At 43.3% G+C, this 18420-nt stretch overlaps 1 protein-coding gene across 3 annotated transcripts in view; it reads right to left on the reverse strand.

Annotated features, from left to right (window-relative positions):
* The window catches only part of Map3k20 (mitogen-activated protein kinase kinase kinase 20), a 158924-nt gene that overhangs the window by 137324 nt on the left and 3180 nt on the right, over window positions 1–18420 (reverse strand). For 2 of the 3 annotated variants that reach the window (XM_021151301.3, XM_021151312.3), the window contains exon 2: window positions 9089–9281. In XM_021151301.3, the coding sequence (XP_021006960.1) occupies window positions 9089–9247 (159 nt within the window). In that variant the 5' untranslated portion in view covers window positions 9248–9281. Of the gene's footprint in view, window positions 1–9088; window positions 9282–9430; window positions 9617–18420 lie in introns of those variants that run through there. The other variant, XM_029474337.2, reaches the window with a different exon arrangement.

An 18420-nucleotide genomic window follows, 5' to 3' on the forward strand; every position in this document is an offset into this window, starting at 1 on the left:
TCACCAAATACGACATTGACGACCATGCTCAAAAAGCAACTGGATGTCCTGTTGAGGGGTGAGAGTCGGGCATCAATAGAAAACACTTGGTAATGTGGCCTGGATGCCCAGGTGCCACGATGATAATGACTTCTTCTCTACACCAAAGAGCAAGAAGTCACAGGCACTTTTAACACCCAAGTGGAAAAAAAAATCTGTTTTTGAAGACTAAAACCAATCATATCTATTTTAAATTCTATATCTACCTGTCTATCTCTTATTTGTTTGTTTGTTTGTTTACTTATTTATTTAGAGAGGGAAAGAGAGAGAGTGCACGCATTTGTGCCAGGAAGTGCATGTGGAGGTCAGAGGAAAACTTGGGGTACCTGTTCTCTCCTCTTACATGTGGGTCAGCGATAGGACTCAGGTGGTCAGAAGTGCCTTCACCCTCTGAGCCATCTCACTGGCCGATCACCCCTACTGCACCATGCTTGCAGGGAGCTTTCCAAAACGTTTGGAAATGTTCCCAGGTATCTCTCTCTTCTACTTTTTCCATTGTCTAACTGTATTCTATTCAGCGTCGGCTTTCTCAGGCGCTGGAGTCATGGTGCATGCTATTTTTCTCCTGTAGCAAGAGCCTGACTTTATGTAAAATCAGTTAGTCTGGACACACCACTTATACTGGGATATATTAATTGGTTTGATTTCACCACAATATTTAGAGCATGGCTGAAAAATAAACATTAACTAACTGAAATGTTTATTGCTTAATATACCAAGATCAATAATACCTTAATGAGAAACTGATATGACCGTTACAATCATGTTCCTTCTGTGACAAATGAAAGTAGTCTCCACATACAGTAAATATGGAATCCTGACAGAGTGGCAGAAGGACTTTTAAACTTTTAAAAGCATAAGTAGCAAAATAAAGACAGGGGCTTTTGCTAGCAAATAAAGTATCTCTGTCGTCCTCTCAGTGACCTCAAAAGTAACCCATCACGGTCTGCATCTTCATGCATCTGTAAGTCATCATGGCCCCGGGGAGGCCATTCTGTGGTGCTTCCTTACTGATGGCTCCCTTAAGGTTCAAGTTATCTTCAGATGTATTGACAGTACATGGTCACTCATTTAATCTATATATTTGTTCAACATGCGGCCAATTTACCCTATCTCTTTTATTGCGGTTCACCTCGGAGAGTTGTTGCTTATGAGCTCCTGGTAACAGGATCGCCTCACAGCAGAAAGCTGACTGAGAGAAGCTGTTCGGTCAGTGCTTCTGGAAAGGTGCCATCAATCATCAATAAAGTGATTCATTAGTTTAAGCTGTTTAAAGTTTGGTTCAAAGCAATGATTTTTTACATGCAGAGTGTAGTCAAAGTTAAATACTAGGAAGTGTTTGAAAGTTCTGGGACGGAAATGGCTTGTCAGCCTAAAAGGCATAATCAAGAGCCCTTACACATTCAAACATCAGACCACAAGCAAAGCCAAGAGCCCAGTGACCGTGTTACTGAACATAAGCCTGTTACTGTATTCCCAGTGATGAGTACAGACGGGTGTGTTCTCCTGAAGTCACAGCTGAAGGCAGAGCAGATGAAGAACACATGTGCACGTCAATATACGATCCCTCGCTAAGATGGGCAGCAGGGAGAGGGAAGTCCTCTGTAGCATGATGCCAAACATCAGGAAAAATGTTCCACCTTCCTGTGAGCAATGCACAGGTCCCAGCCCCATGGGGCTTAGCAAGGAAAACCCACATGAAAGAGGCTATGTGTATATGCTAGGTGGCTTGGCGAGCTTGTTTAGCCTTACATCCGGTGTGTCAGATACAGCATGATCCTGCAGGGTGACTGTGAAGAAGCAGAGAGCAGTAACTGTGGCAACTGTGTTGAGTACACTGGTGACGATCAAGAAGGTGACAGTATCAACTGAAGAGATAGCCTCAGCCTTCAGAAACATTGCAGCCAGGATGCCAAGCATCTTGTGGCTGTGATGAAACACTTTTGACAAGCAATTCAAGGGAGAAAGGGCTTATTCAAGTCATAGTTCATCAAGACAGAAGTCACACTGTGTGCATGGTCAGATGAGAACTATAAATGTATGCACTATAGTGAGTAGCCCCAACTCTGCTCTCTATAGTCCAAGATGCACTGCCTAGGGAATGGTGCCTCCCACAGTGGGCAGGTTTTCTCATCTCAGTTGGTGTAATCAAGATAATCCCCACAGATAAGTCCAACAGCTCATCTCCCAGGTGACTCTCACCCTGCCATGTTGAAAATTAACACTAACCACCTCACCACACATGTGCTGGCCCACACACTATTAACTGGGCCTTGCCAAGTCTCTTTTCCTGTTGGTTACAAATGGAGCACGTGCTCCCTGCCCAGTGTGAGATCCTAGGTATGGATTCATTGGAATCCTCCTAAGAGATGATACCTCCCTGCTATCACTTTGGAGTTTAGCTGAAGATAAACTGATGATGGCACGTACCCAGGTCTTCCCTTGTATCCAGTGCTCCTCCACATAGTTGACATGTATTATCTCATTTTATCCTTTCAAACAGCCCTATGACTGGGATACTATAAACAGCCCCACTTTTTAGCTGAGAAGCCACAGCATGCACACATGGAAAGTTAAGTGACCATTCCTTACAGGAATGTTAGCATCATAGGGCAGTTGTAATCCTGCCCTATGTCAAATTAGAGGCTTGGATGCTAAATGGTAGAAATTCAGAAGAAAAATTACTATGGGACTGAGAATGTTCATGAAAAAGGAAGAAATTAAACCTGAAAACTGTGTAAGGCCCTGCCCGGGGAGAGGAAACAATGGCATTGCAGGTAAAGGAAAGAATGTGGGCAGATACATTCTGAGAAAGCAGGATAGAAGGACTGACAGGCTGAGGCGCTCAGGCCAGAAGATGACAAGCAAAGTAGGCGAGCACCAGAGGTGAGGAGCTGAGCTGAGCAAGGCTGCGGCCCTGAGGGCTTTGTTTCATCTGTGTTCCTAAGTCAGCCCTTGGTCCTCTACGCTCCACGAGAGATTGGGCACAGGAGCTTGTCCACATCCGGAGAAGTTAAGGGTAGGCCAGAGCCTAGTAACACTAATCGACAAGTTCTCAACACAGGGTGTCACAGAAACCATGCATTCGGCAGCGATGTTGGGAATCTGCAGCATTGAAGTTTCGTGTCTGATGGACGTGTCAACATATTTAAATACCGGAAGGACTTACAGAGAAAGTGGGTGCAGCGTTCTTATTCTTTGTTATGTTCAGGGGCAGAGAAAGCATTAAAACCACAATCCTACAATTAAAAACAGAGAATCCACTCATAAAAATGCTACAGAATTGCACAGACAGGAAGTGAGCTCCCCTAGGGCTAAGCAGCACTAGTATTAAACTAGCTTTTCCCAGTGTAAATACCATTGCTCTGATGTACCGGGAATAGCAAAGCTTTTATTTTTATCTGAGTTCTAGGTCAGTTCCAATATTCTACCTTCTAGTTGATACAGATATCTTTTCTCTAGGTAGAAATTACTAACAGCCCCTATTACTGTGACCAGTTGACACTCAGGTGTCTTCTGATCATAAATGTGTACAGTGCAGATCAGTTTTTAAATCTAAAAACTTACTGGCTTTCAACATTTCCAAAACATGACAGGATTAATTTTTTCCCCTTAAGCATAGGGAGATGCATAAACCAAGGCCAGGGAAGAAAAGGCTCTGTTTTCCTTCTTGGGGATTCTTCCCTCTTTCCGTTTAGGGGTTGGTGGTAGTTGAATAGAAAGTGATGTTTCCTTCATTCCTAATATTTCACTGTGGCGTGTGAACACTGTTGTGCATTGACAGGTTTCAAGGTAACATAAAGGCAGTGATGGTTAATATAATCTCGGTTGGCTTGAGCCACACCCAGGTGATTGGTAAGGAACTTGGGAGGAAGAAGTATCCTGAGTGTGAGCAGTACCGTCCTATAGGCTGGGAGAAAATGGAGGAAGAGGAAAGCCAGCTAACATGGCCATACTCCCAATCTGTAGTTCCTTCTCCCTCTCCCCTCCCTCCCTCTCTCTCTTCCTCACTCCTCCCTTCTCTCCCCTTTCTCCCTTCCACATCCCTGTTTCCTCCCTCTCTGCAATCCCTTCGCTCCTTCCCTGTGAGTTCCCCTGTTCCACCAGGCCTTCCGGGCCATGGAAAAGTATGCACTAAAACCATAAACAAAGTGAGTCTTCCCTCCCAGTTGTTTGCCCAGGTATTTGGGAACAGCAGCAAGCAGTGAACACAAAGGCTTACAGGTTGCCATCTCCACCAGACAGAGGGACGAGCCACATGAAGACACATCTGTGTCAACATATCAAATCTAAGCTGCTGTGTTTAATCCTTTTTAAAGGTTCACATTGTGAGTCTGGTGAACTCTTGCTTGTGGGGGGATGGTCCACTAGGCCAGCGGTTGTAGAGCAGACACTGGGATCACAATGGCTTGCTCTGGCGCTTCCACTCCTTGCTAAACTTCTGCCTGAGCAGGCCAGTTTCCCCCAAGTCAATCAGCAAGTTCTGAGAAGACAGGCTCATGGCTTCTTTCTGTACTTTTGGTAAACATTCTTAAGATTGTATTGTTCCCCCCACCCGAAAATATTTTATTAAACATAAAGAAACAGCGCACTGTAAGTACATCTGTAAAACTGTAAACAGCCGAGTCCTGAGGTCTGGGGACACTGCCGTGGGACAGCAGCGTGACAGGGAATATCCCATGTTTCAGAGACATACAGTGAACCTGGGGCATTAGTGTTATATGATTCACTCACAGTTTATGAAGCTTGGTTCACTTGGAATTGCAGAGGCAGTGCTACAGATTGTCAAAAACTATACTTTTTAAATTGTATTTTTCTTATTAGAAATGTAAATATATGTCATAGTCAAGCCACACTTCTAAAAACGGAGTGACACATATTTCTACCACAGGAAAAAAAAATAAAACTAACTACAGCTGAGTTCAGACAGTAATATGCACAATGACATGTTTAAGAGAAGGACACTGATGCTGGGGTGAAATGCATCGGACAGACCGATGGACGAATAAGACGTGGAGAGCTGGCCATACAGGTGGTCACACGTATTCTTGCTAACTATATATTCCATATGTTGTGTATAGACATTCACTGTAAAATTTACTTTATGTTTGAAATTTTTTCACAATAAAATATTGAAAGAAAACATGAAATCATAGAAAACCACAGATATTCAAGAAAAAAAAATAAAAGCAGCACACAGACACCAAGCATATACGTGTTTTACAAGCTGTCATCCTCGCTTCACTTCCGGTAAACGTTGAGCACTTTGTCACTGCATAGGCAGCACAGTACTCTGTCCACGTGACTCCATCGCTAGCTTGACCTGACTCCCTATCTGACCCCTCTAACAGCTGACGTAGAAAGTCCCAGAAGCACAACCTCTGACCCATAGAAATTAACTATTTAGAGACCAGCTTCAGTGTGCTACATACTTCTAAACTCTTCTCCAGAAAGGCAGACCTCTGTCTAGCCAGAGGTTAGAGTTTAAATTTTAAACACTCTTATAAAATAAAAATTTAAAAAAAAAGCAAGGGTTCTTTTTCAAAAAGTCTAAAACAGGTACCCCTAAAACTCCCATTTTGGTTATTTTGGTTCTGAGATACCAACTCCAAGTCAGGAGCTGACTCAGGACCTCCTAAAGAAATGGCTGGCCCAGCAGTGGGGACGGGAGTTGAGTGAGTTGAGTAACTTTCTGTGTCCAGAAGTAAGGGAACCATCCCAGATGAACGGTGTGGTCAAAAGCCACAGAAGCCACTCTGAAGGAGCTCCTGCTTGCCAAGCTGGACATAATACAGACACAAACGTGTATGGCGTAATGGATTGCGTCACTTTGAATTGTAAAAGGATTTAATGTCTATAAACAGATAAACAAATTGGGCAGTGTAAATACAGGGAGAGAGAAAGCAGCCTGGGGAACAGGTCAGGAGGGAACCTCTGACCTTGGCACAATGGACTATCATGATAATGACACATCTAAGACAGGGTCAACAAGGGATACTTGAGCTCAGAAGACATATTTACACAGCCTCGAAGTAGCTCCCAACACTTAATTACAAAAGGGAAATAGGTATTTTTCACCGCAGAGGAATTGAGTGGTCTAGTAACCAGGGAAGGGCTCAAAAGTAACATTCCCAAACCTAAGGCAGACAAGAGATGCCCATCACACCACACCAAGAGTCACCAAGGACACACAGCCACTCTAACATCCCCACCACAGCCACTTGAGCCACATGAGGGGAAAACCGCAAGGCCAAAACAAGGGGCACTCTGCAACATAAGTGTTCTCGGCTCTTCAAAACTGGCAAAGTCTTAAAAGGCAAAGAAAGGCAGGGTAACTATTCCAGAATAAAACAGGCTAAACAGACACACAGCCATTTGTCATCCTGGGGTGTATCTTGTGTAGGGAAAAATTCCCATAAACGTCTCTTGGGACAAATGGACAAACCTGAAGATGGATGATCCAATAACGTAATATAACCGTTCAATTTCCTTACCTTGTTAATTGGGTTTTTAGGAGATGCTTAAATACTTTGAATAAACACATATAGCATCTGTAATTTACTCTCATAGTCATTAAAAACAGAATAACTGTAAGTGCACATAAGTCACCAAAGAGAAAAGCAGATGTCACAAAATGTCCCTATGTGGTAGACTTAAGTGGTATTATAGAGGTTGTGATAGTCATAATTTTTCTTGGTGTTTGCTTTAAATCATTTTTAGAAAACATTTTAAGCAAGTGCCACTCTTTGTTCTTTTCAGTAGAAAGGAAACACATCCTTTTAAAACAGAGGGACACATCATACCTCACTACACTAGGAGTCACAAGGGAAGTGCAAGGAAGTAGTCACATAAGCTGCGACAATATATTTGGCACATATATTCTCCACATTTGACCAAGTTCACAGAACAAACATTTAGTCAGATGTCAGGCCATTCTCAGCGTCCCACGAAGTGAGTAACAGGCACTTCATTAAGGGGTCTGTCTCTTCTAAGACTCATTGGAAAAATAACGACCAAGAGGCATAGGATTGAGGGTATACATGGGGGAGACTCTAGAGTTCATTACCTTTATCTTAGCACTTGAAAAGTGCCTAGCCAGTAGCCAACTCACATCTTACAAATACAACTTCACAAGGGGTGCATACTTCCTCTCCAATTACCCTCACGGCCTCATTGGACTTTCACACTAAACTCCTGTGGGATGAGCAGTGTGGGGTACCTGGCACAGGGATGAATAAAGACTGTCTCTGACAGCAACAGACCTCTAACTGAAATGCACCTTCTGCTCTTTCCGACTTACAGTTTATGAGTTATGCTCTTGCAATACAAAAGCAGGATTTGGCAGCTTCCAGCTCTTGCACTCACCCTGTGCTTTCCCATGTCATTTTCCTGCCCTATCAAACCATGGAAAAGGCACATCCTATGCACACATGCTGGAGAAGTAGGAAGTGAGTGGGCTAAACGGAACGCTCCACTTCAAATCAGTTTCCAGTCTCATCCAGTAACCATAGAAGACGCCATGTAAGTATCCAAGCCCCATGGCCTGCCTTTACCATTCTTACATAAGTAGATGGAGTTGGCTTATTTTCTATTCCTACCTGGTCAACTAGAAGTCTCCCAGTAAAATACTGAAGAACAAGAAGCCCGGCCTCCTGAATTCTATCTGTCCCTTCTGGAGTGGCTAATACATTTCTCAGTGTTCTGTTTCCCAGTCTATAAAATGGGGACAATAAAGCCATCTTACCAAATCAAAGAGTTTGGTGTCAGAAATGGTTCTAATGCAAGAGTTGAGCTTTACTTAGTACCCTTCTGCTTCGTGTAAAACACATAGACAGCCCACAGCAGAGACACCACAGAGCCAGGGTCATGGTTTCAACACTGGGTGAGCTGGCTGATGAGCTCCAGCCATGGCACACTGCTGAGAGGAGACCTGCAAGGCTGACCGTGGGTTCTCATCTCTCATCAGCCAGGGTGGTTCGCTGGTGGCAATTAATGATAACAATAAGATCGCTTGGGGAGAAGAGTGTCTCTCTACCTATAGGTTGTCTTGAAAGGAACAATACTTAGTGAAACTGGATATAAAACAATGACCAAGCTGAGCACGAGAGGAAGGTATTAAAGGCCACCAGCAGGACAATTTCAGATAGTGGTAATATACTGTAGATCTCAAAGAGCCAAAGGAAAGGCGTTTGAATGTTTATGTTGTAAAAGAAATGTTAAACGAGGCAGTGGATATAATGACTTAAGCACACAACGCATACATGTATTGAAACATTAACATGGCTCATAGATGGCTCATAAATTTTTAAAAGTACTTTACAGAGTTACAGAGGCTTAACTCTCACGGACCAGCTATATGAATCATTTGACTCTTGAGGTACCAAACTGACTATAGTGGTGGCAGCAGTTTGTGTGTGTGGGGGGGGGGGGGCATTCCTATAAACGATGAAGAACTTAAGAGTTCAGGGCTCATATACTTCAACACAAGTTCCCGACTCTCAAAGCCAAGACCTTATTCTGATTTTTACAAGGTAAGACAACTCTATCCGGAACCTAATTCTATATTGCACAAGATGTACCACTGTGAACTTGTAGAGGTGAAACCTAAGAAGCTAGCACTGCTTAGTTCAGTTGAAAACAAATACTCTTTTATTTTCCAAAGGCACCAAGAGGGACCACTCCCAATGCAAGGGGTGAAAATAGGAAGCAATGAAAATGTTACCTCTTACTCTTTACTGCCCCCTCCTGGTTCCCCTGAAGAAGTGAAAAGCTCAAACCCGCCTGTTTCTGTAGGCCAGCCAGCTCGGAGAACACCGGCTTACCATGGAAAGAAATCCTCTAGCTTCAGATGTCCCTTAGTAGAGCTCGACCCTAAAGCACACAGTGCAATATTTTCTATTTATGGGGTTCCCAGAATGGGAATTGGGAAGGAGCCTCGTGGACCAGCCCCAAAGGACTTGCCAGATCCTTCCAGCTCTGTGACCCTCTAACTCTAGGCTGGAAAGCTTATATAAGAGCTGGTGTGAGAGCCTCTGGGAGCAGATCTTACCTCTTTCTCTATTTTGAGTAACTTCTTTACAGCCACCTCCTTGTCCTGTGATATCCATTTGGCTCGATACACACTCCCAAAACTTCCTCCACCGCAGTTTTCAAAAAACTGCAAGTCGTCGAACTTAATTTGCACAAAGGAGGCGCCGAGAGACGACATCTCATAATGACAAAGTAGTAAACGTCCACAAAATCTGGAGAGGGAAAGGAGAAGAAATGCCGAATCACAGATCAATCCGAGTCGTGCTCTAGATATTTATAACAAGTCCTGTGAAACTTCTAGAAAGGCCCGATGACTTCAGAAAGAGAAGCAAGACAAACAAGTCGAAATGAAAGCACTCACCCTGGCTGGCAGTCAGCTTGCCCAGGCTTGGAAATGGCTCAGATTTCTCCCCCCAACGAAACTTGCCACAGTGCTTCCTACAGATCCTCCCGAGCTCTGCCTAAAGGCTACTGTGTCACCAGGTCTCCTACCAGGAAGGCCTGACACACAGAAACCATGCCTTCAACAGCAAGCTTGCATAGTTCCTCTGGCATGTGCGGCACGCCGGCTCTCCGGGCTGCCCTTGCCTCACAGGAAACATACACAGCCTAAGCCCCCTAGGATCCTGGCACGGCTGCAGCCAGGACGCTGCAGAGTAAACACATATGCAGTGTTTAGACTCCAAACAAGACTTCACTTGGGGTGAAGGAAAAGCTGCCCAAGGGTTTCCACACGTGTCTCACTAGACTGCACGCCACAGCAGAATTGACTTTCTAAGAGACGTTGCCCCTGATTACAGTAGATTAAGTCAGCCAAGGAATACTGCCAAAGTTGTTTTAAAAAATATTATGCTTGTTTCCAGGGGAACAGATGACCCCTCCCGAGATTACCGAGTGTGATTGTCTATGGTTGACTCATCCTTATTCTTCCCCAGGTAAGTGTTCATTCTTAATCCTCTATCCCAAACTATAAATTCTCAGGAAAAACAAAACCTGAAACATACAACTGGTGAAGTGTAACTCTTGAGCAAGCGTAAGAAGCTACAGGCGGTACATAAAGGAATCTGTCTGTGCATCCTTTCTGGAACTGTAAACCACAATATTGTAATCATGGAGCAAAATGACGAACCTATCTATATTAGAGGACTCTCTCTCTCAAGCTGCTGGTTCATGCTTCGGATGGTCACCATCGTGGAACACTTAACAAATAACAAGAAAACGAACTCTGTAAGAACTTGAGGGCATCGAGGATGAAACACAATGTACAATCACTTTCTGCCTTGATCCTCTATAAATATTGAGACACATGGAAACATGGCACTTGCAACTCACTTGATGATTTTGACACCACCCCCAAATGCACATGAGAGAGGGGGACAGGATGCAAGTGTGTGAGAGGGGGGAAGCACCGTGACAGAGTGGAGAGCCACAAATCAGAAAGGGGCATGGGCTTTTTACTATCCTGGCCATTTTCTATGAAGCTTGGATTTTATTTTTTATTATTATTCCAAAATAAAAGGTAGAAGGGAGCCGTCTGGGTCACTGTAAGTTCAGCTTCTCCATCAACTACTCGGAGCTTCGAGGAGACGCGCTCGCACAGGGAGCTCTGAGAACTCAGGGCACAGCTGGCTCAGCCATTCCATTTTCGGAACATCGGCTCACTGAAGAATGTTGATTTCTTATTGCAAAGTCCAAGTCTGCTCCACTTTGGGGAGAAGGCAAGAAAGAGAAACGAAGCAATTTGTTTATCCTCTACTGTTTAGAGCTTGTAATGTTTAGAGGGCTGCGTTGACAAGAAAACAGAGGGAGGAGACCGGCTGTGAGGAACACAGACGCACTCTGTGGCTGCGTTTAATTCAGTGATTTTCCAGACAGACTCACTGCAATCCCGCTAACTTTAGTAAAGAAGGTTTATAGAAAATATAGGAGAATGTGCCAGACAAACACAGGCAGCGTGTGCGAGGCAAAAAAGCTCGCACAACAAATGTCAAACACTATATGCTAGATCTCCGCAGCAGAGGATGGGTAAGTCTATGCTTTTGTAATTAATTTTATCCAAGTGTAAGAATTGAAATACGACCACGAAGCTTATAAGACCTTGCAGATCCACTGCCTGGCTATGCCCCACTCAACTCTGAGAGAGCAACTGGTAACAGCTCCTTCAAGCATCTATCTCCTCGTCTTGATCACATTTCTTTCTTTCTTTCTTTCTTTCTTTCTTTCTTTCTTTCTTTCTTTCTTTCTTTCTTTCTTTCTTTTTTCCTTTGGTTTTTCGAGACAGGGTTTCTCTGTGTATCCCTGGCTGTCCTGGAACTCACTCTGTAGACCAGGCTGGCCTCGAACTCAGAAATTCACCTGGCTCTGCCTCCCAAGTGCTGAGATTAAAGGCGTGCACCACCTCGCCCGACTTGATCACATTTCTAAGCCACGTATTTGAACACTGTTGCTTTTTTGATTTCCCTACTTTAGATCTTGTCATCAACCATTCCCTGTGGAAGAGGAATTTGGTTCTTATACACCATCCTTCACCTCCACACATTCAGGGGCCACACTGGTCTAACCTCTGTTTACAACTTGAACCATTGGCTAAGACAATATTCACGGTTTATAGTAAGTAGCCCTGCAAAGTCAAGACCATTTCCAGCACCGCCATGCAGCATGGTTACATTTTACTTGGATAGCTTTTTGTTTCTCCTGGAGTTATTAGCTGCCCTGCTTCTGTCTTTTGTTGTCTGTTTAGCTTTTTATACTCCTGATAAACTTACTCAACTCCCCCAGTCCCCCCAGGAACTACAGAGCTCCCAACAAAGCAACAAATACCAGCTTCTTCTTGCCTTTACCCTCTGATCCCCGGAGAGAGGAGGACCTTGGTTTTCATGAAGATGTTCTTTCTAAACACTTCCTCTTGATTCAGTCTGGCTGGAATGGTTGCTCCCCAGGCCTGACTGTCACTGGAATTTCATCTCCTCTGCTATTCAAAGACCTTCCTTCTCTTTCACCCTCTGAGGAAAACCCTGCCCCTGGATCTTTGGCTTCTTTCTTGGTTTACTTCTGCACCTTGACAACACACATCTCCCAGTGGCTCCCTGAGCAGAGGCCACTGTGTGGATGTGGGAAACGAACTCATGACCTCTGGATGAGCAGCCAGTGCTTTTAACTGCTGAGCCATCTCTCCGATCCCCTCAGCTGATTCCTTTCTTTTTTTCTCGAAGAAAAAAAAATTTTATGTGTATGAGTGTTTGTCTGTGTGTGTTGACTGTGCACCATGTACAGGCCTGGTGCCTGCAGCATGAAGAAGTCAGATCTTCTGGAATTAGTTATAGACAGTTGTTAGCAGCCACGTGGGTGCAGGAAATTGAACCCATGTTCTCTAAAAGATAACAAATAACCTCCATCGCTGAGCCATCTCTTTAGCACCTCTCCTCATTTCTAATGTTGCTATGGAGCAGTGTGATGCTACTCTGATGCCTAATCCTTTATATATATATATATTTTTTTTTTCTGAGAACTTTTAGAATCATTTCTTTATCTGTAGAAGCTTGTCATTTTTTTACTAGAGTGTTCTTAGAGATGATTTCTTTCATTCACTGGTAGGACACTCTGTCCCAACCTTTAACTCACATCTTTGAATCGCAGCTGTCTAGTGGTATTCCTTTAGGACTCCAGTCTCATTCATTTCAGGTCTTATTTCTCACACGTGCATGAAGCACTGCCTGTGGGTCCCCTTCTGTGCTGACCTCGCCCACATCTCCATGCTTGGGGCCAGGGATATACCTGCTCCAGATTTCCATCTCCAGCCAGCAAACCTCCCTAACCACGATTGTGAAGCCCATATGAGAAACTGCTCTCTCCTACAGCACCTTTATCTATTCCCATCAAATTTCCACCAGAATACAAACTCCTAAACCCAAAATTCCTTGCTATCTTAATATCTGGATTTTTCAGCACCTCACATATAACCAAACACACAGTACACATCTTCTCTACTCCAAACTATTTGTTCCATTCATAGTTTTAAGTTACTTTTTCCATTATAGTTCCCACAGCTACAACGATTTCAATTCAACTGAGTAAGGTCAGCCTTGCCATTTTTTTTTCCCCACAAGTCCCCAAAGAGGATTCTAAACCCAGTTCTGTTTTGAGAAGCTTCTTCAAGCTTCTTGGGAACCTTGGCACCTCCAGGACTGGGTGCCTCTCGGTTTGGGTTGAACTAGGGGAGGGGTGGAGAAACCCTTTCCAAACAGAGGAAGATGAGATCAATAAATATTAATCTGAACTGACCGGCCAGTAACTTGGCCGTGACCACCACCCGTGATGATGGGCAACAAGGCACATGCTTCCAGATCAGTTACCCGTGTTGCAATATACCTTGTCATTGGGAACTGATTCTATAGGAATGAACTAAGTAGTTACTGGGGCATTTTAATGACAATGTAAAAAACTGTATCCTTTCCAAAGAGATGAACAATTTCAGTGTGCCTCAGTACAGGTTTTAACTCCAGTAAGCTTAGCAAGGCCATCATATACTTCAGTTGAAAAATTTGGTTTAGCTTCCTATCCCCCCATACACACACACACACACACACACACACATACATGCATATGTATTTATATGCACACATGCATGTATGTTTGCTCATGGATATGCATACATGTATATGTATGTATGAATGTATATATATGTATGTGTGTGTATATATATATCTATCAATCAGACTATATATGTAAATTGTTTTCCTTTTCACTTTAAGTCACTATTTAAAGAAGATCAACTTAAGAGTAGAAGGATGAAGCATGAGTTGTTTCGGAGCATCTAGGGCAAGATGCTGATCGCGTACAGCATCAAGACCTGATCAGATTATACCCCAGCTTTTCAGAAGTATCTCTGCTGTCTAGACCAGTGGAGCTGTCTATAAAACACAGAGCCATCTATACACATCTGCTTACAAAGATCACATCCAATGTTTTAAACCCACTGTGTTTGAAGACAGGCTTTTACACAATACAGGCAATCACACAACACTGCAGGTGGACTCAGAACAGGAATATCACAGAAAACAAAACATAAGGGGGTCACAGATTGGAACAATAGCAAGTTGGCTCAACGCAATCATCAGCTTATTTGGGCAGTAGCCAAAACATTTTAAAATGTCCCTAAATTAGAAGTACAAGAATAAGTTTAACTATGAACTGAACTGATAAGAGCATATATAATATCATTAATTATAAAAGCTATATACAGGCAGAAAGACATTAAATGGAGCATTTTTTTTTATTTTTAAAAGTTTTTCATCTTCTCAAAAAGGGGGCTAGGATCACTACTTAACTCATGGGTCTTTATTTGGCTCTTTGCTTTTTCAAATTGGTATTGATTTCAAGTCACCTGTCTGTATGTCCTACTTGATTTCTGTCACAGAGATTTAAAATAACAACAACAGCAGCAACAGGACTGCTTGAACTGCTAATATCTAGACGGCAAAACTGTTAAATTCGGTGAGACTGAGCTGAATTCTGCTTCCACCTCTCTGGAAACAATCAATCACTTTTCCTCCAATTACTACATGTCTAACCTCATAAATAAGAAGTTGAAAGTCACTTCCGTTTGATAGCCCCAAAGTGGTCACATGTGCAGGGTTTGACCCGACGTCACTGGAAAGCCTTACTTCTAAGCACAGATTGTAGCACCTTTAGCAAGAGAGTAGCAGATCCAAAGTACAAGCAAGCTGTCTGAGCTCGGGCGGAGGACCAGGTCCCGGGCAACTCGGACTTCCCAGTCTCCCCCAAGGCCTGCCCTGCCCAGGGAAGCAGAGAAGGTGTCGAAAGGCCTCCCCTAGAGTCCCGCAAGGAATTTGCACATAACAGGTGGAAAGTATGGCTTTCTACCTGCCGCCATCTTGACTCTGAGCCCTTGCTTAGCCAAAGAGTTCAGCCCTCACAATCAGGTGTGTTTCCCCATTTTCAAAATTGCTTTCTTTTCTATTTCAATCACTTTTACTACACAAACATTAACAAATAAATGACCCCTTGACTGACTCCTAAGTCCTTTTCATCTGCGTTATGTGTCTTAATTTCTTCTCTCCCTTTTGTTTTCTCTCTATTGGGGGGCTGGGTCATTTTGCGAGATCTATCTCACTTGTGAGGATTACTTATTTATTTCTGAGATAAGGCCTTGCCAGGTTGTCCAGGCTAGCCTTGAACTTGTGATCCCCCTGCCTCAGCTTCCCAAGGGCTAAAGTCAAAGATAGACACCAGCATGTCTAGCTATAGTTATAAGTTTTTTCCCTTTCAAAATGTTTTTCATAGAGATGAGTCCTATTTAAGTTACTAAAAGACATTATTTTCCTTTTGCACTTTTTAGACACTAGAATTTCTAGGATGTATTTATTCAGTCATAGCACTTGCTTTGGTAGTGTCCCAGAGAGTCCGCCTTCCACAGGACCACTGTCTTCTTCCTGATATTCTCTGCTCATTACACAAGGGCACCTAACTCAAGAGAACTCTAACCTGCTTTATTGAATGCCTCCACAGCATAATGAGAACAGTTTGGTTTTTTTATAAATTAACTTTACAAATAAGGATTTTGGAATTTCTCTGGGTTTTTTCTCTCTTGGATATTTCTGACTTACATACTTCCTCTTTTTCCTTCCATAATTTATACTTTCCTTTTGTCTTCACAAACGTAGCTATAGGTTTAATTCTGGCACAACATAAGAAGAAAAACAAATTTGTGTCATTATGATCAAGATAAACTTTCAAACAGATTTCTCAGGCTGAAGAGAGGGCTCAGTGGGTAAGATTGCTTGCTGTGCAAACAGGAGAACCTGAGTTCAAATCCCAGGCATGTATGTAAAAGTCATGCATGGCAATGCATACCTGTAATCCCAACACGTGAGGTGGTGGCCCTGGGGGGCAGAGACAAGTGGATGCTGGGAGCTCACTGGCCAGTCAGTCTTCAGATTCAGTGAGAGAACCCTCTGAGCTCTGCATGTACTTGCCCATGCCCACATACACATATACCACACATACACATATACTACACATACACACACATACACACACATACACATATACCACACATATACACACATACACATATACCACCTGTACACACACATACACATATACCACATATACACATACATACACATATACCACACATACACACATGTACACAGATAACACATACACACACACACACATACCACACATACACAAGGAAGGGAGACAAGAAGAAAGAATCTGGGAGCCAGAAAGATGGGGGGGCAGGTAAAAGAACTTGCCAAGTCTAAGACTGACCCAGGAAGTCACATGGCGGGTGAGAACTGACTCCCATGGGCTGTCCCCTGAGCGCCATGCATTGTACACACATAATAAAGAAACTTAAAGATGACTTCTCAAAAGCATCCTCACCCTCTAACAAACCTTGCTCTGAGGTGTATTTCTTCACACAGCTCAGTAAATAAAAGAATCAAAACCTCTTATCCGCTTTACTGTTTGGAATTAGGCCATGCATTTTTAAAAAAAGAATTCTGAGTTTTGTTTTATTTTGCTTTGTTTTTTTTTTAAAGAATAGGAAAAACTTCGGTTTGATGTATTTCTTCATAATCAGGATCAGAGATTTAAAGAGACAATTCCTGAACAGACTGCTCTGTGTCCTTCTTTTTAAAAAGGACAAAAAGCCACAATTGTCATTAGTGACAAAAGCCACAAGACTAAGTTTATGAATAAAACTAACTAAAACTGTGTCCGTGTTGCTATTTCCTTCAAAATTGCTCTCAGAAAAGCAGACCTGACATAAGATAGCTTGGGCCCAGAATATGGGACTTCTTCCAGCGTGGCATCTGAGAAAAATCCAACTTTAAATAGGAGTCTAAAGGAGAACAGACGATTCCCGACTCTATCTGTGCTTTACCATATAAGTAGTATGACTCTCTAGCCAGAGCAAAGGTTAAAATAAAAAACAAGCTAGTTAAATGAAACATTTTTATTCATCCACTAATATTCCAATAAATGAAAATCAACCTCCTTGGCAGGCTTCCTTGCCAGAAATACTGTTAGCAGAAGTAAAAGAAGTAGGAACCTGGAAGTGGTTGGTGGAGCGATACCGTGTGGAATGAGCCTGTGCTCAAATAGTACCCAACTAGGAAACAAGACTCAGAGCATCCATGTCCTGCGCCACGGGAGATGGGGCGGGTGGGTTCTTGTGAAAAGAGAGGGGAGGTGAAACCTCTATCCAGTAAAGGGGAACAGGAAGAGGGACTGCCTAGAAGAGTGCCCAAGTGCCTGGGTGCTGTACATCTGGGGAAGAAGATGTCTACTTCCTAAACCAGCCTCCCACCCATCCTGGTGATCTGCTGCACAGTTCTCTGCCACAGAACTGTCCTTGCCAAATAGGAAATACCCAACCAGCCTGACTTCTGAGAAACAAGGGACAGCCCCAGACTGGTTACCTACAAGGAATGCTTCCTTACAAGGATTAAACATGCAGGTCAGATCTGGGTCGTCTGAAGGACGATGAAGGATAAGACAGACACCAGGATATTAAAGTTAGCCAAGAGCAAGACCTGTATGATGTTGTGTTGAGTGAGAGGCAAAATTATCAGAGGCTACAAATTACAGAATGGCTGGTAGCCCCAGAAGAAGATATTCTGCCCTCTCCGTAGTGAATGACACATCCCTGTGTACTCAACAGAAGGGGGTGGGGGAGGAGCGGAGACCTGCATCACCGAGACAAGAAAGGATGGATGCGTCTGGAAGGTTCACTTCAGCCTTTCTAGCATGATGACTAACCAGGGGAGCATGAAGTGCTGGCTGCCAGTCTTCCTTTACTGGAGATGCAGTCACGCACCTGGCAGTAAACATGAGAAGATCTATATCTCTGAAATAGTAATAAAATAATAAAAGTCCTTGGGCCACCCTCTTGAAATTCTTCTCACATGGCTAAGGAGGTCTACATTCCAGCACTTGTCTTGTACACGTCTCTCCTCTCCCCGAAGCAAAGAGCTCTTGACCATAAGGATAACCACAGACTATACATACTCTTGGGATGATGCTCTAATTCTCTAGCAAAATAGAATCACATGACCTCTTCATCAGACTGGGGGGGGGGTGCCTAACAGGACCAATCCCATCATCCCGAGGGCTTACTCCCATGTGTGCAGTAGACAGCACTGCAGGGAAGGAAGGTGAGTCCTACAGCACACATCTGACTTTAAGATCTGGAGGAATAAATGTGTCTGTTTATATTGGTTTGAGTAAGACAAGAATGAGAAGAAGAGACCGAAAAGTCCACATGGGTTTTTAAGATTAAATGAAAAAAAAAATTTTAAGCATATGTTTGCCTACACCAGA

This window comes from Mus caroli, unplaced genomic scaffold (assembly GCF_978045245.1).
Source record: "Mus caroli unplaced genomic scaffold, Mus_caroli_1 scaffold_2, whole genome shotgun sequence".
NCBI classification, from domain to species: Eukaryota; Metazoa; Chordata; class Mammalia; order Rodentia; family Muridae; genus Mus; species Mus caroli.